Here is a 22,177-nt window from a genome sequence, read left to right as displayed (position 1 = left end):
TGGCCAAAGAGCAGATATATACAGCGCATAGATTTACAGAAACAAATTAGAGAGAGAATGACAGCATTTTTACAGATGTGTATTAGCAGTGAAGGGCTTACATAATGATAGCTTGTAATAATGCATCCAAAGCGATTCAAAATCATCTTAGATGGCAAGGTGACAGGAACCATAAAAGAAGATAGGTCCTTGGCACGTGGACCCTTATTTTGCACTGTTATGCATGTGGATGGACCCCTGTGTGCCCACAAGCCCCATTGACTTCAATAGGGCTTCACGCAGGTGGAGGGGTTTGCCTGCATGCATCACATTACAGGACTGGGGCCTTATAGAGCACTTCACATTTTCAAACTGCTGTGCCATATTAATTAACGAATCCTATAATAAGCCAATAGTTTAGAAGAAGGCCGCAACCTGAATGTGATAGGTATGAATTTATCGCAATCATTATTGACTTAGGACAAGATCCTGGAAGTACCCATGTGCTTAGTTTTCCTGACATGTTCACCCTCATTAAAGCCAGTGGCAGCTGGATCAGGTCCTTAAGCAATAGTGATTTCCAGGCTGGGCATTTCCTGGCCCTTACTGTCCAACTGGAGTAGCTGAGGGGTGAAAACTGCTAGCCCTTTACCTAGGCCCTCATGCTGCAAAGGTTTATGCATGTACACAGTTTTATCCAGGTGACTATAATCCCTCCAAAGGAGCCTTTACATTGAAAAGACTTCGAAGGGCTAGTTGAGTAAATAAGGTTTCATGAGTGTTTGCGGGAGCAGGGTCCTGCTAGAGCCTGGAGTTGTTGTTATAAATGAACTGTGACACAATTAAGATGGGAAGGGACACAGCACTCATTGGCACTGTACTAAGCACGCTGAGATCCAAGCGTGACGAATGCGACGCATGAACTACTCATTCTTCTGCTAAAAGAAAAGGAGGACTTGTGGCACCTTAGAGACTAACCAATTTATTTGAGCATGAGCTTTCGTGAGCTACAGCTCACTTCATCGGATGCATACTGTGGAGAGTGTAGAAGATCTTTTATACAGGCAAAGCGTGAAAAAATACCTCCCCCCACCCCACTCTCCTGCTGGCAATAGCTTATCTAAAGTGATCACTCTCCTTACAATGTGTATGATAATCAAGTTGGGCCATTTCCAGCACAAATCCAGGTTTTCTCACCCAGTATGCATCCGATGAGGTGAGCTGTAGCTCACGAAAGCTTATGCTCAACTAAACTGGTTAGTCTCTAAGGTGCCAGAAGTCCTCCTTTTCTTTTTGGGAATACAGACTAACACGCTGTTCCTCTGAAACCTGTCACTCTTCTGCTCTGAGGGGTGAGGGACCTGCCTGTTGCCACGCGGCCATGGCGCTCCCCTCAAGGAGACTTCTGTGCTGCCCCAGTGGCCGCTCAGCTCCTGCCTGGGCTTGCGACCGGCCAGCAGTTCGCCGACCTCCCCTGAGCCGCCGGCAGGGCGTGAGCAGCAATGATGGGGATCAGGTGTGGAGCTGGAGCGGGTGGCTTTGCCCCCCCCCGCAGCACAAGGATCAATCAGCGCCGCCTGCTGCCCGCGGTAATGCCATAAAGCCGCGAGGGCGAAGCCGCTGCTGCTGAGCTGCACTAAAGGGACAGAGCTGGAGCGACAGCCGCGAGGGACTTTTTTTTGTTTTGTTTGGGGAAAGCGTAGGAAGTTTAAACACAAACCCACCCTGCTGAGTCTGCAAAGCGCGGAGAGGGCCAGGGAGGGGAGCCTGTGCCTGAGCTAAACTTTGAGCCAGTCACAAGACTTCCCAGCTCTCTGGCCGCGGGAAAGGGGGGGGTCGGGTTCCTCGCCTGAGTCGCCCCGGGAGCCAGCCGCACAGAGCCCCGCCTGCAGAGGACCGGTAAGGGGGACACGTGCGGGAGAGGGGCTTCCCCAGAGCCAGCAGGCGCAAGAGGCTTTGAGCCCCTGGCCCCCAGCGGCCTTGGGGGGAGGTGAGACGCCGTCTGATGGGGGAAATCAAAGCGATTTCCTCTTGGGTTGTTCCTGACCCAGCCTGCTGCTGCGGGAGTTAATGATCTGCAGCCGCTGCAGATGTGCCTGCCGCGGGATCTGCTTGTGTGGCGAAACCCGCATTCCTCCCCTTGCTACGTGCATCACTTCCTCCGTTCTCTGCTCTCTTGGCTTGTCTAGTGTCCCAGGCACACAGCTGTGGCGTTACAGGCACAGACTGCTGCCTGCCTGCTCTGGGGGTGCAGGATGTCAATGAGCTGTGCAGGACAGCCCTGGGGCTCCTTTCATTCCCGCTGGGGATGGAGTAGGCCCCTGGTATAGTGAGAATTTGGGGAATATGCTGATTGATTTAAAATCTCCCTTGACCTCTTTCTTCTCTCGTTCTTGACCGGGAGGAATGGAGAACTAACCCCTAAATCTCTTCCAGAGGACTTGTCTTACCTGCGCTTCTGTTGATGCATCGCCCAAGCATTACACTCTCCTGGTTAGGCCAGCTTCTGTGAAGTAACACACACTGCTCACGTCAATAAATCGCTGATGTGCTGGACTCTGGGCTTCCAGTAACCAAATCCAAATGCCATTTGCAAGTGAGGGAAGAGACCGCTAGGCTCTCTCACGTGGACAGGACATTTCCCTTGCTAATATGTCAGACACAAGGCACAGCATTGTTAGCGCACACAAATGTCATGATCTTTCATTGCAGTCTAGGAAAGAGACTACATTGCATTGGGGGAGGGATAGCTCAGTGGCTTGAGCATTGGCCTGCTTGGGGCAAAATTTGGGGATTGGCCCTGCTTTGAGCAGGGGGTTGGACTAGATGACCTCATGAGGTCCCTTCCAACCCTGATATTCTGTGAAGGGAGGGTTGAGAGGAGACATGCACTTGCTTAAGAAGCTAAACAGAGCTGTAGTTCAAGCAGACTAAAACCATCCCACCAACATTGCCTGGTGCTGCTTAAACTTTCTAAAATGGACTCTTCCATCTATACCGAAATCTCACCGTCCTTGATTTGCTTTACACCCCTTTTGCACTGGGCACCTCTGACTGCCCGTTTGCTCAATCAAGTGGGGGAAAGTGCTCCAGTTGTGTTGAAGTAGCTATTAATCTTCCTATGCCCTCATTAACTCCTGGATCTGTCTCCTTTTCTCTTTCTTCCAAGGCCAGCTTGTCTGTCCCCATCCATTCTCATTTGCCAAAGTTGTGCTATGTGGTCTGAAGTAGTGACAAAGGGTGCAATTCAGGAAGGGGCTTAGGAGCCTGTCCCATTTTTAGGCCCCACTGTGATCCACAAAACTTCTGCTTATGGAGGTGCCTATATTTTTACCTTTCGCTAGGTGCATTGCAGTCTCTCTTTAGGCACCTGTCTCCTGCCTGATCATGCCTGAGCGATCTGCAAACTGGAGAAGGCAGATGTACAGCCACCTAGGTTGTGTCTGGGGCCTGATCTAGTAGGTGTGCTCAGAGGCCACCTACCAGATCAGACCCCCTCAGAAAAGTTCATACAAAACAGCTGGTGGTGGGAAGGAAGAGGAGGCAGAGGAGAAGGACCTTCTTTTTTAACTTTTGACATAGGATACTCCCCTACGCTATGGAAGATTCTGATGTGGGGCTCTCGCTATCTGTCCTACTGAAGGTGTTCCACTGTAATTAAATAATTAATATTTCGTTATTCAATTAGGCCAGTGAAAGTGAGTGACTGTGTCCCAGAGGTTGAGGCAGTGACCTGAAAGGTGGCAGGTGCCTGGTCTAATCCCTTCCCCCTCAGGAGGAGAGGGGACTTAAGCGGGGATCTCCCAAATCGTGGGTGAGTCCCCCTATGCACTAGGCTCAAGGTTATAAGGGAGGCCTCCCACTGCTGTTGCTGTTTCAGGCTCCGGATGCATATCTTCCCCTGGTGCCTGTCTCTGTGAGAGGGGTGTGGCTTAACACATTGGCTAGCTTAGGTGGCTTCCCACCTAGCATGCTGGTTTTGTGGATCACAGTCTCTGGTACCAATCTCTCCCCATTCATTGTATAGGAAATTAAGTGCCTAACTCAGGCTTTATGGATCAGTGTTGTTCCTGTGATTGGTGGCTGTTTTTTTTTTTTTTTCTTTTCCCCCTAGGCACCTAAAAGCTAGGGGCCATGATGCTCAGCATCACAATGGCTAAGTCCCTTTGTGGATCTGAGCCAAAGTCCTCACAGTGGTCCACTTTGAAACTACATCTCAATTCCCTTGAAATACAAATGCTCAATTTAATATTGCTTTAAACATGCTCTGAAGTAGCTCCACACTTCATAGATATTAACATCATTAATGTAAAACATGGTCTCTAGTTTTCTTAGGTTGTACTTGGGCAGTAGTCCATGATGGATTTAAGGAGTAAACCAGAAATTCTAATATAAATTGGGTGCTTTTGGAATATATTTGACCTTTATTTTTAGGATTTCTGGGTCACTTTGAGATGAGAAACACTTAAGTCTGTACTAGCTTTTTCCATGCACTATATCTGGGATAGTCAACCTGTGGCTCTGGAGCCACATGCGGCTCTTCAGACGTTAATATGCGGCTCCTTGTAGAGGCACCGGCTACAGGCGCCAACTTTCCAATGTGCCAAGGGTGCTCACTGCTCAACCCCTGGCTCTGCCACAGGCCCTGCCCCCACTCCACCTCTTCCTTCCCCGTCCCCTGAGCCTGCCATGTCCTCACTCCTTGCCCAGAGCCTCCTGAACGCCACAAAACAGCTGATCAGGAGGTGCAGGGAGGGAGAGGAACGATTGGCAGGGCTGCTGGTGGGGTGGGAGAAGCTGGAAGCGGGTGGTGGGAGCTGCTGGGGGGCTGCTTGGCAATGTATATTGGTAAATTCTGGCTCCTTCTCAGGCTCAGGTTGGCCACCCCTGCACTATATGGTTTAAAGGAAAAGATGGATAAAACATCTGCCATTTGGGGTAGATATAAGCCCGATGGAATGCTTTAAAATTACTTAACTTTGGTATACAGCAGAACCTCAGTTACAAACACCAGAATTATGAACTGATTAGCTAACCACATCTCATTTGGAACATGAAGTACAGTACACAATCAGGCAGCACAGACAACAAAAAGCAAGCACAGTACTGTGTTAAAAAAAATCTTTAGTAAAGTTTAGATTTAAAGTGACAAGGCAAGGAAACTTTCTGTGCTTGTTTCACTTAAATTAAGATGGCTAAAAGCAGCATTTTTCTTCTGCATAGTAAAGTTTCGAAGCTGTATTAAGTCAATGTTCACTTTTGAACTTTTCAAAGAACAATCGTAATGTTTTGTTCAGGGTTATGAACAACCTCCATTCCCGAGGTGCTCGTAACGCTGAGGTTCTACTGTATTGGACCCCGGTTCAGCAAGGTACTTGTGCGTGTGGGTAATTCTCTAAGCACATCAGGGGAGGTACTCATGCTTAGTTAGGCAGGCGCTGAGTACTTTCTGAATTAGGGGTGTAAACCTATGTAAATTCAGGAATGAAGTAGGAGCTTTTTCTGAATGTTTAGATTAATTAACCTTGTATGTGAAACTCCTCTAATGGATACTAGTGCATATCTGTTGTACTACTTCAAATGTCTTAATCTAAAACATTTTGAAGAAATAACCTGTTTTCCTTTTACTAGATGCATTCTCTTTAAGAGCAACAGAACTAGAAAGAGCAAAATGACAACTGTGAGATATGAACAGGGGTCGGAACTGCCAGAAGCTGATGGGTGAGTAGTCCACCAGAAACGTAACCAGTAGTAATTACAGAACTTAATAACAGTATATAACCTCTTGTCTCTCCATTTTAGGGTTTTCTTAATGCTCATCAATATGGTATGTAAGCACTTCCAAGTGGAAATAAGTTTGTATTTGAAATCTCTGAATTTAAGGGGAGGCTGCTGCAGTTATATGTACAGTATATAATTTTACTATACAAAGTGTGTGTTTTCATGAGGAGTAGAGTGGAGAGTTTAGGGAAAACATACTTAAAATTGCCAATTTACATAACACATAGAATCATAGAACTGGAAGGGACCTCAAGAGGTCATCTAGTCCAGTCTCCTGCACTCGTGGCAGGACTAAGTATTATAAGAAGTATAGAAGTACATAAAGATTTAAGAATCAGAACTGAAACATATTCATATGAGTATAAGAAGAGATTCTGTTGGGAAGGATATAGTATAGCAAGATCCCCATGCCTGCCACAGACTAATTCTATCTTAGGTGGCTTTCTTGCATTTGTCTAGCTACTGAACTAAAAAACTACGGAGAAATTAAGTCTATTAGATGTGAAAAGACTAAACTCTCATCCAGTAACACTGATGCCATTTACTAAAGCTATGATAGCAGTTGATCTGGAATTTCTACTTTACTGCATAGTAAATTAGGACTGGCAGCCAGCTTAACTCTGAACTTCCATGCTTCACTACATTGGAGATGGTCTTGCTCCTTACCCTTCCATTCCCAAAGATGTTCCTGTCCCTGATGGAGTTTAAACAAAACTGTAAAGGGAGCTTTTCAGAAGCAGCCAGTTCTACTTCAACTTTTAAGAGTTGCTCTGTAGGCTAAAACAAGGCCCATTGTGTGACCAGTGAAAAGGTTGCTTCCACTACACTTGTAAATACATGGGAAGACTATATGCTCTCTTGCATACCCGTGGCACTATAGCCCTGATTTTAGCAAAGCATTAAACCTTGGAGGGGATCCACAAAAAGACTTGGGTGTGGCAACTTCTAGGTGCCTAGAAAAATCACAAGAACAGCACTGCAATCCACAAAGCTGAGTTAGGCACCTAGGCTCTCTATACAATGTGGTAGAGATGATCCACAACAGCCAGCATGCTAGGCATGGAGCTTCCTAAGCTAGCCAATGGGGAAATGCGGCTGAAGGGTGTGTGAAGCCTTGCCTTTCTTGAGATAGATACCTATCTCTACTTAGGTTTCAGAGTGGTAGCTGTGTTCGTCTGTATCAGCAAAAACAACGAGTCCTTGTGGTACCTTAGAGACTAACACCATTTATTTGGGCATAAGCTTTCGTTGGCTAAAACCCACTTCATCAGATGCATCTGATGAAATGGGTTATATCCCACAAAAGCTTATGCCCAAATAAATTGTTAGTCTCTAAGGTGCCACAAGGACTCCTTGTTCCATCTCTGCTTAGTGATGGATGAATGGGAACCAGCCACCTGAAGAGCATTTCTTTTGGGAATGAGTTAGGTGCTTGCCTGGCTCCGCACAGAACAGTGGATTTGGAGCAGGGAGGAGGTGGTGCAGATGCCACTCTTAACATTGTAATGTTTAGCCCAGTGGTTAGGGCACCCACCTGGGATGTGGGAGTCCCAGGTTTGGTCCCACCTCTCTGCCAGAAAGGGAGAGGACTTGAATGGTGTTTCCCACCTCTCAGGACTGTGCTCTAACCACTAATCAGTCTCTCCTGTTGAAGGGGTTCCAGTGTGTGGAAATAGTCACTGGGCAAGAGGGTGTGGCAATGACTCCACAATCCAGTGGTTGGGGCATCTGTCTGGCATGTAGGAGACCCTGGGTCCAGGCCCCCTACTCAATCACTTTCATTATTTATCCATTATTGAAGAGCTTCAACAGGAGAGATGCAGGAGCCCCACATCAGAATATCCTATGGTTCAGAGGTTAGAGCACTTTGACCCTTTTGGGGTTACCCAGAGGAGCCTTGCCTGTGCCCTCGGTGGGGGGGGGGGGAAACTTGCTCAACACTACCAGCAACACCAATGCCCCACTCTGGACTCTGCAAGGCCTGCTGTTTCCATCTACAAGCTAGCAACTTGCATGCCCCAGCACTTAAGCTCCCTCTGTGAGCCCTTTGGGGCCTAGCCAAGAGACCCTAAAGCTAAAAATCCAGTCCCTGGAAAAATCATGGAGCAGGTCCTCAAGGAATCAATTCTGAAGCACTTGGAGAGGAAAGTGATAAGGAGCAGTCAGCATGGATTCATCAAGGGCAAGTCATGCCTGACTAATCTAATTGCCTTCTATGACGAGATAACTGGCTCTGTGGATGAGGGGAAAGCGGTGGACCTGTTGTTCCTTGACTTTAGCAAAGCTTTTGACGGTCTCCCACAGTATTCTTGCCAGCAAGTTAAAGACATATGGGCTGGATGAATTGACTATAAGGTGGATAGAAAGTTGGCTAGATTGTCAGGCTCAACAGGTAGTGATCAATGGCTCCATGTCCAGTTGGCAACCGGTATCAAGTGGAGTGCCCCAAGGGTCGGTCCTGGGGCCGGTTTTGTTCAATATCTTCATAAATGATCTGGAGGATGGTGTGGATTGCACCCTCTGCAAGTTTGCAGATGACCCTAAACTGGGAGGAGAGGTAGATACGCTGGAGGGTAGGAATAGGATTGGGCCAAAAGAAATCTGAAGTTCAACAAGGACAAGTGCAGAGTCCTGCACTTAGGACGGAAGAATCCCATGCACTGCTACAGACTAGGGACCAAATGGCTAGGCAGCAGTTTTGCAGAAAAGGACCTAGGGGTTACAGTGGTCGAGAAGCTAGATATGAGTCAACAGTGTGCCCTTGTTGCCAAGAAGGCTAATGGCATTTTGGGATGTATAAGTAGGGGCATTGCCGGCAGATCGAGGGATGTGATCGTTCCCCTCTATTCAACATTGGTGAGGCCTCCTCTGGAGTACTGTGTCCAGTTTTGGGCCCCACACTACAAGAAGGATGTGGATAAATTGGAAAGAGTCCAGCGGAGGGCAACAAAAATGATTAGGGGACTGGAACACATGACTTATGAGGAGAGGCTGAGGGAACTGGGATTGTTTAGTCTGTGGAAGAGAAGAATGAGGGGGAATTTGATAGCTGCTTTCAACTACCTGAAAGGGGGTTCCAAAGAGGATGGATCTAGACTCATCTCCGTGGTAGCAGATGACAGAACCAGGAGTAATGGTCTTAGGTTGCAGTGGGGGAGGTTTAGGTTGGATATTAGGAAAAACTTCTTCACTAGGAGGGTGGTGAAACACTGGAATACGTTACCTAGGGAGGTGGTGGAATCTCCTTCCTTAGATATTTTTAAGGTCAGGCTTGAGAAAGCCCTGGCTGGGATGATTTAGTTGGGGATTGGTCCTGCTTTGAGCAGGGGGTTGGACTAGATGACCTCCTGAGGTCCCTTCCAACCCTGATATTCTATGATTCTAAATCTATGGCAATAGTTAACTCCCAGTGTTCTGCTTTGGCTCCAGGGACAGATCCCTCCAACCTGTCTCTACATCCCACTCAAGTGCCCAGTCCCTCAACTTCTGGACCCTCACAATGCACACAGATTGGCTGCCTCTGTGGAAGCAGTGCCCCTCGTTCACTAGCTTCACCTCCGTTCAATGCTGTCCTTAGCACGCAGCACTTAGATGTGTTTTATAATAAAACTAAATAGAAGTTTATTTGACAAAGCTTAAGATAAAAGATTCAAATAGAAGCAAGTGTAAGGACTGGAAACATATGGTTACAGATAAGGCAAACATAAAATGCACTCTAGAGCCTATACTAACCAATTAATAAGGTATTTCTCACCCAGCGTCAATCCATACAGCACTTCTCCAGTCGAGAGAGCTGGGATACATCTTTCATGTGTAGGGTGGCCAGACATCCCGATATTAAGTTTTTTTGGTCTTATATAAGCAACTATATTTCCTCCCTGCATCCCCTTTTCTCCCCCCCCCCCCCATATGCCCCTTTCTCCAATTTTGCAGTTCCAGACTCTCATTTAATAACCAGGGTGTTTTGTTACCTTCAGTTCACCCCAATGGTTCCCTCCTTCAGGGTCTTTCTCTGCGTCCTTTTGTGCTGTGTGAAGGCCAACGCCCGCACCTTGTCTAGACATCCCACAATAACCATGACAACCTGTGTTAATAGCTTTTGGCAGAGACTCCATGTAGCCTCCCTCTCACTTTGTTGAAATATTGCGAAGATGGTGATCACAGGGGAAACATACCAGTCTAGGCAAGTCCCTGAGCACACCTACCAGATTGGGCCCCGCACATGAGTTAGGTAGGTAAATGCCTGTATTCTCTGATTTGGTTTGTAAGTTGCTCTGTGGTTTAGGCAGGAGGTAGGCACCTGGATGCCTGGAGTGAGGCAGCTGGGCACACGCTCAGAGGCAGAAACACAGGTTCCTGAGGGACTTTTACTGCAAAACTTTAGATGCTGAGCAAGTTTATGCATCTATAGGGTTCAGCAGGAGTTTTGTGGATCCAAAACTGGGATTTAGGTGCCTACATCTGGAGCTTAGGCACCTAAGTGCCTTTGTGGATCTTGAGCTATGCATATATTTAAGTAGGGTGATCAGGTGTCCAGTTTTGGACCAAGACACCTGGTGGAAAAGAAATCCTGACAGCTCCAGTCTGCACCGCTGACCAGGCTTTGAATGTCCAGTTTGCAGCACCACAGCGGGGCTGGCAGGCTCACTGCTAGTGCCGTGCAGCTCCTGAATCCAGAAGCAGCTGGCATGTTCAGCTCCTAGCTTTAGGGGCTGCTGGGGGGTTGAGGGGGTCTGTGTGCTGCCCTGCCTGTGGGCGCAGCTCCCATTGGCTGGGTCAGGGCAGGGGAGGAACTAGTGCTGTGAGAGCTCAGCAGGCAGCTGTTGAGGGCTTGTGTGGCCTGCACCTCTCCTACTGCTGCCCGGTCCTCTTCTCCTTGTGCTTCTCGTGTGGCTGGGCATGAGCTGTGGCATGTGTCCTACTGCGAACCGTGGGCTGTTGCCCTATTGCTGGCACCCAGGAGTTGGAGGTATGTGTATCCCCATCTCAGATTGCTGGGAACGGGGCTGCACCTGCATCATTGCATCCCTCCATGTCCCAATCCCCCTGCACCCCCATCCTTGCATCCCTCCCCTATCCCATCTTGCCCCCCACATCTACTCATCCCAGCCCTGTACTCCTTACAGCACTCTCCCACCCTTCCTCTTCTCCTCCCAGAGCTGCTACCCCCACCCCCTGTACCCCATTCACCTCCATACACTGCTGCACTTCCATTATGTCCCTAGACACCCTTGTGTCCCCCACATCTCATGCACTTGTAGCCTTCTGCATCCCCATCTGCCTCACATACCTCCTAACCCCCACCCTGCTCTTGTCCTTGTTTTTTCCCTCCCCACCCTCTCTCCTCCACCCCATCCCCCATCTTTCCCCTCCAGCCCATCCAGGAAGGGAGGATTTAGGCAGCCCCTGGAAAAATGTATGAAAGTCTCTGCATAGGCAAGTGTGCGTGTGTGCATTGTATGCGTGTAAGACTGTGCCTTTGTGTAGGAAGGTGGGTGTATTGCTGCATGTGTGTATACCTTTGTGTGAATAAAATTTGCAGCCTAACTCTGACTTGTATTCCTTTTGCTGGCTTGCATCCTCACAAATTGAGGACATGAAATGTATGTATTCATTTCATAAGCCTTTAAAAGAAAAGGGAACTGGGAGCTGCGGGGGGTCGTGCTTGCGGACGGTCAACATAAACAAAATGCCTCGCAGCCTGCCAGTGGATTACCCTGATGGGCTGCATGATAAAGGTTGCCAGCCCCTGTTCTACAGATTATTTTTATAGGTATCTGGACGGGTGTGCATTTCTGCAGTTGTGCTCTGGATTTGAATTTGGACTTTGGGAGTGGGCCTTTAATGGACCCATTGCAGCTGTGATAATGTAATGGTGTGTGGAATTAGGACCACACAATAACTTTAGTGAGCAAAAACCACGGAGCTGATTAAGAAAAATGGGAAGAGGGAAGGGAAAGAATCATGAAAACCTTTGAATTTTTTTAAATTTTTTTTTAAAATTACCCTTGACTATTTTGCTGCCAGCTCTAGCATCCTATAACCAATAAAACCTGAACGTAGCAGAATACATCTGTCAAAGCAATAAATATGCCTGCTTGGGCCTTGCAGTGAAAATAAGCATGTGAGAGAGGGTGGGGGAGAGGGGATGGGGGCGGGAGGGGCTTGGGGAAAGGGTGGGGGCAAGGGTGTTCAGTTTTCTGGGGTTAGAAAGTTGGCAACCCTATGCTTAATCAACTTGATTTGGGACCTACATAAATAAGGCATGTAGCAAGATTAATGGCCTACCAGAGGTATCTTGTCACAGTATTAGACAATATTTTTTAAAACTTTGTCCATCCTTTGCTGTGATATTTAAGCATATGGCATATATGTAAATGTATAGGCACAAGACATGCATCGAACTTTCCACAATGGGGTACAAACAGCCCCTATACCAACTTTAAATGAACAGCACAAATGCTCATAAATGGAAAACTCTAAACAATTTTAAACCCCCACAAATAAAACTAAATTACCTATTCCTGACTGGATAGAATGTGTTCTGATTGTCAGCTCTTTCATGTCTATTTTACCATCATTTTATTAATGGGAAAATGGCAGTAACTTAAACAGTACTGCTAACCCCTTAGATCTTAGTCCATCCTGTGCTTTGCTCCACATTGGGCTACCCACATTTGCCATCCTTGCCTATCAACTACCTGTCTCTCCAAATCTTCCCATTTCATGCTGAGGTGTTAGGAGTCCAGAAATCATGACCCTGAAGAAGAGCTCTGTGTAAGCTCAAAAGCTCTCTATCACCAACAGAAGTTGGTGAGAAAATATCTTTTATTGGACCCACCTTGTCTCTTAAATCAAACTTTTAAATAAATTGGAGGGTTTTTTGCCTTTGTCTTTTGATCACTGAGGTTCACATCTTCAGTCTTCACAACTGTGAGGGGTACAAAGTACTTAAAATAAATGCGGAGACTGTTTAATGACATGATGCAGGAACTGGGGCTTTGAGAACAGTGCCAGAAACAGCTAGACTTGTAATAAAATCATAGGCATTGGAAAAACTGCTTAAACAAAACAGATACTTGGATCTGGGTCTAGCCAGAAAGTGCACTACCTTAAACTGACTTAATCCTAACTCCAATGAATTAACAACAAACAATCCAAAAATACGTTTGCCGCAACACATTGTGTGTTTATACACTACAAACGTAAACTTGATTGGTGGCTGGTTTTTTAAAATGCTGCATTCCACGCAATGCTGCTGCAAAGCACCCTGGTCTGACAACTTACTATACAAAGATGTAGAGTTAAGCAGAGATTGAAAATTGCATGACTGTACTATACAATGGCAAAACTGGGTTCTGCATAAAGTTATGCATTTCTTAACCTTTGAAATTCCTGACTTGAGCATAAAATGTTAAGGCTATTCTGTCTTTGTCTGTTTTATTAAAGTTTCTGTTCAGAAGTAAGTAATAAAATGGACCATTCAGAAAAGATCTTTAGGGAGGTTAAAAAGTGCTACTCTAGCACTAGTTTGATTAGTGTTCTTCCTGTCTTTCCCTTTCCTGTTTGGTATCCTGTTCTGCACAGAAACATTCCTGTGCTACAATTTTTCTGATGCAAGCGCTCATGCACTCTCCACAGTTCCTTCCTGTAACAAGAACTAGGCATTTTGACTGGACGAAATAGTTCTGCACCTAGGCAATGCCAGCGCTTTCTGAGCATGTACTCTGTACTAAAATGGTTCTAAACTGGTTCCTGGATTGCTTGCAAATGCATATTCTCCAGTAAGCTAAAAACATTAATTTGAATTCACTTTATGGAGTCTGTTTGGAATGCTACTTCTGAAGATTAATGGTGGCTTCCCTTTGCTGTGAGGCATTAATAATCAAGTGTTATAAGTAAAATGAGCAGCTGCAACAATGTATAGGTGAGTTATCCCTTAATATCTCCATAACACTAATTACTATGTAAAGTGTTAAAATAGTGATATATTAGAGAACTGTGTGGATGTTGTAGTGCCCTTTCTGGAACTGGCTGAAAACGTTATCAATTTTTTTGGTGAAATTTCACAACCATTTATTTTCTTACCAGGTCTGGCCATCCCTTTAATATGCTTAGTTCCAAAATTACTTGTAGACACTTACTATTGTCTAAACACACAATCTGTGGCTGAAATTTTAGTAAATGATCTGATCTTAATTCTCATTTCTTCTAAACACTCTTGATTCTAAGCTTTTCAGAGCAGCCTGTTCCTTAGGCATTGGGGCAGCAATTAAATGTGTGGTCTTTGCAGTAAATTACTACTTCAACTCTTGTCCTATAGCTGCCCCTCTTGTGGGGCCTGGGAGTGCACTCTGATGTGAATCCCTTTTTAAAAGAAATAAAAAAAATAAAATAAAAATGCCAAATAGTGTCTCTTACCTGCATTTCAGGTAAGAAATTGCAGAGACCTAGTATAAATAAACATAAAACAGATCTATGCATGTAGTGGTTCTTCTCCCCTCTCCAGCTCCACTTGTGGGGACCACTGAAGGGGGGGACAGGGTTGATCAAGATAAAGCAACCTAAAGTGAGAATAAGCCATCTGCTTTCCACTCTGCCTAACTCCTGTTTTGGGCCTTTTGGAACAACTCTGTGAGCTGGCATTATTGGGCAGCATATCCTTTTCTTAGCGGTGGGCTGTGAAGGAAAAGTACCAGGATAAAATAACTTGAATTCAACAAACTAACTCCCCAGATTCTTTTGTAGTCAATGGAGTGATTGATTTACAAGGCCCTTAGTCCCTGACATGTACTGATATACAAGAACTTATTTTGCTAACTTTGAGTGGTTTCATGGCTGATGGACACTTGAAATCTTTACTGCAAACAATGCTGACCCAGTAAAATGGTAATGGGTACATTATTGTATCTTATACACAAGTGGTTCCTTCAGTATGCAGATGCTTTTTCCTTTGCCTATGGAAATATCTATCTTCACCCTTCTTCTCACAATGGTTCTCTTGGGGTGGCATCCCCAAAGGGACTTAAGTGTCATGACACTCAGTATTGCAATGCCTACGTTTTAGGCACCTAGAAAATCACAAGAACAACATTGTGATCCACAAAGCTTGAGTTAGCCACCTAAGCTCCTGTACACAGCACTTCAGGGGAGAGAGAGGCACCTGAGAATGCAGTCCACAAAGCCAGCATGCTGGATGGGGAGCCACCTAAGCTATCCAGTGGGAGATGAGACAATTTTCCATGAGTTGGCCTATCAGGAGAGACACTTACTAAGTAAAATTAAGCCTCACTCATGACCTTGCAATAGAACTCTCAAGCATCAGGATTTTTTCCCCTAGCCATGGTGTTTGAGAGCTCTATCCTGAGATCATGAGTGAGGCTTAATTTTACATAGTACTCACTGTCCGTCCAGTGTCAGGCTGACAGCCAGAGCCCTAAGAGCAGCCGAGGTGAGGCTGGGAGGGCTGTACTCTGGCCTGGAGGCTGCTGGGGGGCTGAAGTGAGGATGGGGAGGGTTGATGGGGTGGAGGGGCTGTATTGATGGTGGATTCTGAGCAGATGGGGTGAATGCTGGGAGGGTAAACTGAGTGCAGTAGGGGAAGATAGGGCTGGGGGACTGAACTGGCAGGGGCTGAATTGAGGGGGATCTGGGTGAGAGCTCCTGCAGCAGGGTCCAAAATCACCTTATCCAATACATGTTGGAGAGTGGGTACCACTAATTGTCACATGCCCACACCCTGGGGATGGGCTGAGGAAGTTAAAAAATCAAGACTGATCTAAAAAAGATTAGTGTGGTTTTTTAGATCTCCTGATTCTGGGGAGGGGTCTGACTCATGACATTTGATCTCATGGTGGTATTGTGACAGGTTGTGTCCTAAGTCCTGCCCCTCTCACACAGGGGCCTCCCTGCAGCTCAGACTTGTCTCTGCTTGTGATTCACAAACCCAGGGTATATAGGTGTTGGGATACCTAAGCTGTGTGTAGGCGGTGTATTCAGAGACCACCTAATGGATCAGGCACCTCAGGTGAATTCATGTAAAACAGCCAGGCTGGGGCAGAGTGGGGAAGGGAAGGAGGAATCAGCCCTTTTAACCTGTAGTGCAGTGGTTAGGGTACTCACCAGAATCTGGGAGACCCTAGTTCAAGTCCCAGCCCCCTAAGAAGAGGGAGGGATTGGAACAGGGACCAGCCACCTCTCAGGTGAGTGCCCTACCTAATAAGCTATAGACTATTCTGATGTGGGTCTCAATCTCTCCTGTTGAAGCTGTTCTACTTTAAATATTAATTGGGCCACAAAAGCTAGAATTACTCTGACTTAGTGGTTACGGCACTCACCTGCAAGGTGGCAGATCCTGTTCTGATCCCTTCTCCCCTTCAGGTGGCAGGAGGACAGCTTGAACTGGGGGACTCCCACCCAAGTACCTTATCTCCTAGGCGTCTCATCTCACCCCCAGCTGTTTTGTGTGAACTTTCCTGAGGGGACTGATCCAGCAGGCAGCCTCTGAGCACAGCTACTGAATTGGGTTCCGCATGCAAACAGTCAAACACCTACTTTCCCTAGTTCATTATTTGCCCTTCGGCATGCAGGCGCCTAGCAGGAGGCAGCAGTTCAGCCACCCAGCAGCAGGAACATAGATGCCTAGGGAACTTCAACTGTAAAAAATTTAGGCACTAATTGAATTTAGGTGCCTAGGGATTGCAATGGCACCTGGACAAATGGACTTAGGTGCCTAACTATGTTCATGGATTGTACCCTAGAATTCTCTGTCATCCTTAAGTAACTCCATTGTCATAAATATAAAGGGAAGGGTAAACCCCTTTGAAATCCCTCCTGGCCAGGGGAAAGCTCCTCTCACCTGTAAAGGGTTAAGAAGCTAAAGGTAACCTCGCTGGCACCTGACCAAAATGACCAATGAGGAGACAAGATACTTTCAAAAGCTGGGAGGAGGGAGAGAAACAAAGGGTCTGTGTGTCTGTCTACATGCTGGTCTTTACCGGGGATAGACCAGGAATGGAGTCTTAGAACTTTTAGTAAGTAATCTAGCTAGGTATGTGTTAGATTATGATTTCTTTAAATGGCTGAGAAAAGAATTGTGCTGAATAGAATAATTATTTGTCTGTATCTTTTTTGTAACTTAAGGTTTTGCCTAGAGGGGTTCTCTATGTTTTGAATCTAATTACCCTGTAAGGTATCTACCATCCTGATTTTACAGAGGGGATTTCTTCATTTCTATTTACTTCTATTTTTATTAAAAGTCTTCTTGTAAGAAACTGAATGCTTTTTCATTGTTCTTAGATCCAAGGGTTTGGGTCTGTAGTCACCTAGGCAAATTGGTGAGGCTTTTCCCCAAACCTTGTCCAGGAAGTGGGGTGCAAGGTTTTGGGAAATATTTTGGGGGGAAGGACGCGTCCAAACAGCTCTTCCCCAGTGACCAGTATTAGTTTGGTGGTGGTAGCGGCCAGTCCAAGGACAACGGGTGGAATATTTTGTACCTTGGGGAAGTTTTGACCTAAGCTGGTAAAGATAAGCTTAGGAGGTTTTTCATGCAGGTCCCCACATCTGTACCCTAGAGTTCAGAGTGGGGGAGGAACCTTGACATCCATACACTCTCTTGAGACTTAGCATCATGGTCACCATTTTCTGCTGATGTAGGGAAATCATCTTAGTACTGCTCCTTTTAGGGTACTTCTCAGTGAACGTATGAACGCGTACCTCTACAGGTTGAGTAGATTGCTTCTGTAATACTCCTGGGCTGAGGATCTAACCTGCTTTGTGCACATAAAATAAAAAGCAACTCAAATTGTACATAAGGGCCAACCTTAAACTGGCAGGAACTTGGAAATTCAGGGTTAAGGCTTTGCCTACCTGAGTCTCACTGGTTTAACATCAGTTCTTAAATTGGTTTGGTTATATTAAACCAGTAAGTTTCTCCTGCAAACAAGGCCAGAGTCTGCTATGCTATGCATGTGACTTGTAGAGATATGTAGGCTTGTCCTATTAATATGTAGGCATAGCTGAATGAGTTTGGATGGAGTAATTTCCTGCACTCTTTAGCTGAAGCTGCTTTTACAGTAGTTGACTTAATATTACAGAGATGTGGGGTCAAATTATACAATAGTGCAAGATTCCTCAGATATCAAAACAGAAGCAGTAGACCTCACTTCTAGGGTTCAGAAGTTAGCTTGGTCTGCACAGCCATTTAGTACTTGTTCCCTGTGATACATATATGCTAGGGCAGGGGTCAGCAACTTATGGCACACGTGCCAAAGATGGCATGCGAGCTGATTTTAATGGCATGCTGCTGCCTGCTGGGTCCCAGCCACCAGCCCTGCTCAGCCCACTGCCAAACCCAGGCCAGGATCCCAGCAGGCAGCAGCATGCCATTAAAAATCGTTCCTGCCCTCGCCCACTCTTCACCCTGCCCCTGCGGCAGCAGTGGGGAGAGAAGAAGCTTGGTCCTGCCTGCTGCTGCTGCAGGACAGGCAAGCTTCCCCCTCCCCTGCCTCTTCCCCCAGCATGCTGGGTTCCTGCCCCTCCTCCTCTCCCTCCCTGCCACTGATCAGCTGATGGCCCTTGAGCAGGATGGGGAGAAGCAGAGGGGCAGCATGCTCGCTGCTCTGGGGAGGAGGCGGAGAAGAGGTGGGCAAGGGCAGGTGGAATCAGGGCATATTCCCTCCAGCCCCCTGCCATGAGCTGCTCAGGGCAGGAAGCTGGGAGCATGCCCACAACCACAGCCCTCTGCCCTGTCTCTGGCACCCCCCTCACACCATCCCCAGCCTTGACGCCAGCACCCCCACACGTACCCAGCCCCCCTGCCTTGACTCCTGCACCTCCACATATACCTCTCACCCCCACCCTGAGCACCAAATGGGAACTCCTGCACCCCCCCACATTCCTACCTGCACCCCTCACACCAAATGGGAGCTGCTCAGGTAAGTACTTGTCAAGGTTCCTTCCCCACTCTGAATGCTAGGGTACAGATGTGGGGACCTGCATGAAAACCTCTTAAGTTTATCTTTACCAGCTTCGGTCAAAAACTCCCCCAAGGTACAAAATATTCCACCCTTTTTCCTTGAATTGGCCGCTACCACCACCAAACAAATACTGGTTACTGGGGAAGAGCTGTTTGGAAACGTCTTTCCCCCCAAAATACTTCCCAAAACCTTGTACCCCACTTCCTGGACAGGGTTTGGTAAAAAGCCTCACCAATTTGCCTAGGTGACTACAGACCCAAACCCTTGGATCTAAGAACAATGAAAAAGCATTGTTTTCTTACAAGAAGACTTTTAATAGAAATAGAAGTAAAGAAATCCCCTCTGTAAAATCAGGATGGTAGATACCTTACAGGGTAATTAGATTCAAAACATAGAAAATCCCTTTAGGCATAACCTTAAGTTACAAAAAGATACACAGACAGAAATAGTTATTCTATTCAGCACAATTCTTTTCTCAGCCATTTAAAGAAATCATAATCTAACACATACCTAGCTAGATTACTTACTAAAAGTTCTAAGACTCCATTCCTGGTCTATCCCCAGCAACAGCAGCATATAGACAGACATACAGACCCTTTGTTTCTCTCTCTCTCTCCTCCCAGCTTTTGAAAGTATCTTGTCTCCTCATTGGTCATTTTGGTCAGGTGCCAGCGAGGTTACTTTTAGCTTCTTAACCCTTTACAGGTGAGAGGAGCTTTCCTCTGGCCAGGAGGGATTTTAAAGGGGTTTACCCTTCCCTTTATATTTATGACAGTACTCCACACCCAAACCTCGTGCCCTAACCCTGAGCCCCCTCCCTCATTTTAGCTCCTGGCCACACCCTACACCCCAGCCCCCAGCCTGCTCCTTCACCCCCAGCACTGTGCTCCATGCATTCCCACTCTTAGCTAAGTGCAGACAGAGGAAGAGAATGGGTTAGAACCAGGGAGAAGGTAGGTACCCACTCTATGTGGGCAGGGCCAGGATCCCAGACCGGCAGCAGGCTGAGCAGAGCCAGCAGCCGGGACCCTGGCTGGCAGGAGCCAGCGGACAGAACCCCAGACCAGCAGCGGGCTGAGCCGCTCAGCCCACTGCTGGTCTGGGGTCCTGGCCACCAGCCCCACTCAGCCTGCTGCTGGTCTGAGGTTCTGGCTGCTAGCCCCTTGCCAGCTGGGGTCCCAGGCACAGGCCCTGCTCAGCCTGCTGCCAGCCTAGGTGAACAGAACCCCAGGCTGGCAGCGGGCTGAGCGGGCCGGGGCGTAAGATCAGCATTTTAATTTAATTTTTAAATGAAGCTTCTTAAACATTTTGAAAACCTTGTTTACATACAACAATAGTTTAGTTATATAATAATAGACTTATAGAGAGAGACCGTCTAAAAATGTTAACATGTATTACTGGCACACAAAACCTTAAATTAAAGTGAATAAATGAAGACTCAGCGCACACTTCTGAAAGGTTGCCGACCCCTGTTCTAGGGAATAGATTTTGAAAGCTGCTCACTTGAAATACTAGCAAGTGATCACCATCTAGCAGCATTATCTCAGTCTTTAGTGACCTTCCCTGAGACTCTGTATCATCAAACTAGATTAAAATAAAATTGAAGTATTCAGTGGGGAGGAGGGAGACTATTTTGATCTCTTAATGCATGTTTTATAGGATCCTTCTCTATTTTTCAATTCTGAAATAGTGAAGGATCCTATGGAACAACTCTGCCTCTAATGTTGTCTTAGCCACATGTGCTTAACTGCTAACTTAGCCTAGTAAAGTCCCTTTGGCTGAAGTGATGCTCAGTGAAGAGGTAAGATCTCACCAAATGCCAGTGCCAGCCCCTCTCATTTTGTCTCTTGCTGTGAGCAGCACTCAAGCAGGTGTAGTCCTAATATCCTTGTTTGGGGGGAAAAGTGTGTGTGAGGTGGTGCTGGTTCCAGCACACAAGACTGACTGCCACACTTAAGACTACCCTTAAAAAAAAAAAAAAAGACCATTTTAAAGACCACCCTGGCCTACAGATCCCAGGAGATTTCCCCTTTGCCTTTCTCAGTTGTTCCTGCTTCAGGACTTATGGCAGGATTCTTTTGTGCTCTGAGCACTACTTTTCAGGGCTGCCTTTCCCAGGAAATCTCCTGCTTCTGGAGCATTGCCCCTTCCTTACTGAGTTTTGTGCACACTCTAACCCAGTGATTCTTAAACTTTTGTATTGGTGACCTCTTACACTCAAACTTCCTGTGTGAAACCCCCTCCTAAACACATTTTTAAAATATATTTTACGCTATTATAAATGCTGGCAGCAAAGCAGGGCTTGGGGTAGAGGCTGACAGCTCATAGACCCTCTCCTCCCCGTAATAACCTCATAACCCCCTGAGGGGTCACAACCTCCAGTTTAAGAACCCCTGCTCTAGCCCCTGGTGGTGTCCCAGCTCTTACTTGACCTGAGTGGAGCATCCCTTTTAGTGCACAGGAGCTGAACGTGCAGGGCAGCCATCTATGACCTAGTCTGATTTGTCATTTTTTGGCAGCTTTCAAAAGACCGGGGAGCCAAGCATAAAGATTGATGATGGCTGCATTGAGGATAATGAACCAGACACTTGCTCCCGGTAAGTTAAAGTTGTTCTAATCTTTGCTGGGCAAAATAAACTGTCTAGTGCAGTTTCCCAAGCCAAAATTGAGAAGGAAGCATGGCTTGCTGAAATGTCAAAAAGGAGCTCAGTAGGTCATTGCTTAGTAAGGAAACCTAATGTCATAGATTCAGAAGACTTTGCTATGTATTTGCTTTCAATCTTATTTGTTTTTATAAAGCATGTAGCTTGTCTGGCTCAGAGTCCACTTGATAGAGAGAAATCAAAAATATTCCTTCTGGCAAGCTAATTGGTCTGAAATATATAAAGTACAAATACCTACTGACAAACCATGTCTGAGATTTACAATATTATCAACGACTCTAGAGTTTCAAAAATGTGCATTGTGAACATAAAATACTCTGATCTGGACAGATTCTGCATTCAGTCTTGGAGAATGTACAGTAGAAAGAACAAAGCAAAGCTTATTCAGCTAGAGCTTTGTCCAATGTGGCAATTCAGAAAAGTGAAAAATCTATTAAGTATGACAGTGGATCCTGAATTCATTTAAACTCCTTGATCACTTTAATGGCTTTTAATAGCAGAAGTATGCATTGCAAGTCTGATGCTTCCAATGTAACTCCATTCATAACACCAGAGTAATGCAACAGAATCGGGACCTTACAGTTGTAGTGAGTTATGGGGGAAGGAAAACTAAAATTTGCTTACTAATTTTTCCACTTTTAGTCAAAGATTAAAAATTACTTGTACCATTTGAATACATGAACTTTTGTTTGGAGAGGAACAAGTTGAGCTGAATGCAATGTTGATATCTTTGTACAATGGCACTAAAGGTAGAAGGCCCTTCTTTCAGGCTGAGGT

General features: G+C 46.2%; 1 protein-coding gene across 5 annotated transcripts in view; it reads left to right on the top strand.

Annotated features, from left to right (window-relative positions):
* The first annotated feature begins 1,737 nt into the window (after positions 1–1,737).
* LOC311514969 (phosphatidylinositol 3,4,5-trisphosphate 3-phosphatase TPTE2-like) overlaps positions 1,738–22,177 on the top strand; it is a 43,012-nt gene continuing 22,572 nt past the window's right edge. For 2 of the 5 annotated variants that reach the window (XM_084617723.1, XM_084617721.1), the window contains exons 1-3: positions 1,738–1,878; positions 5,611–5,700; positions 21,257–21,334. In XM_084617723.1, coding sequence (XP_084473849.1) covers positions 5,651–5,700; positions 21,257–21,334 — 128 coding nt within the window. In that variant the 5' untranslated portion in view covers positions 1,738–1,878; positions 5,611–5,650. The other 3 variants (XM_084617725.1, XM_084617722.1, XM_084617724.1) reach the window with 3 other exon arrangements.

This window comes from Lepidochelys olivacea (genome assembly GCF_965140295.1).
Source record: "Lepidochelys olivacea isolate rLepOli2 genome assembly, chromosome: 1".
In the NCBI taxonomy this organism is placed as follows: domain Eukaryota; kingdom Metazoa; phylum Chordata; order Testudines; family Cheloniidae; genus Lepidochelys; species Lepidochelys olivacea.
Note: the sequence above shows the minus strand (reverse complement) of the source record. Positions and strands in the feature narration are given on the sequence as shown.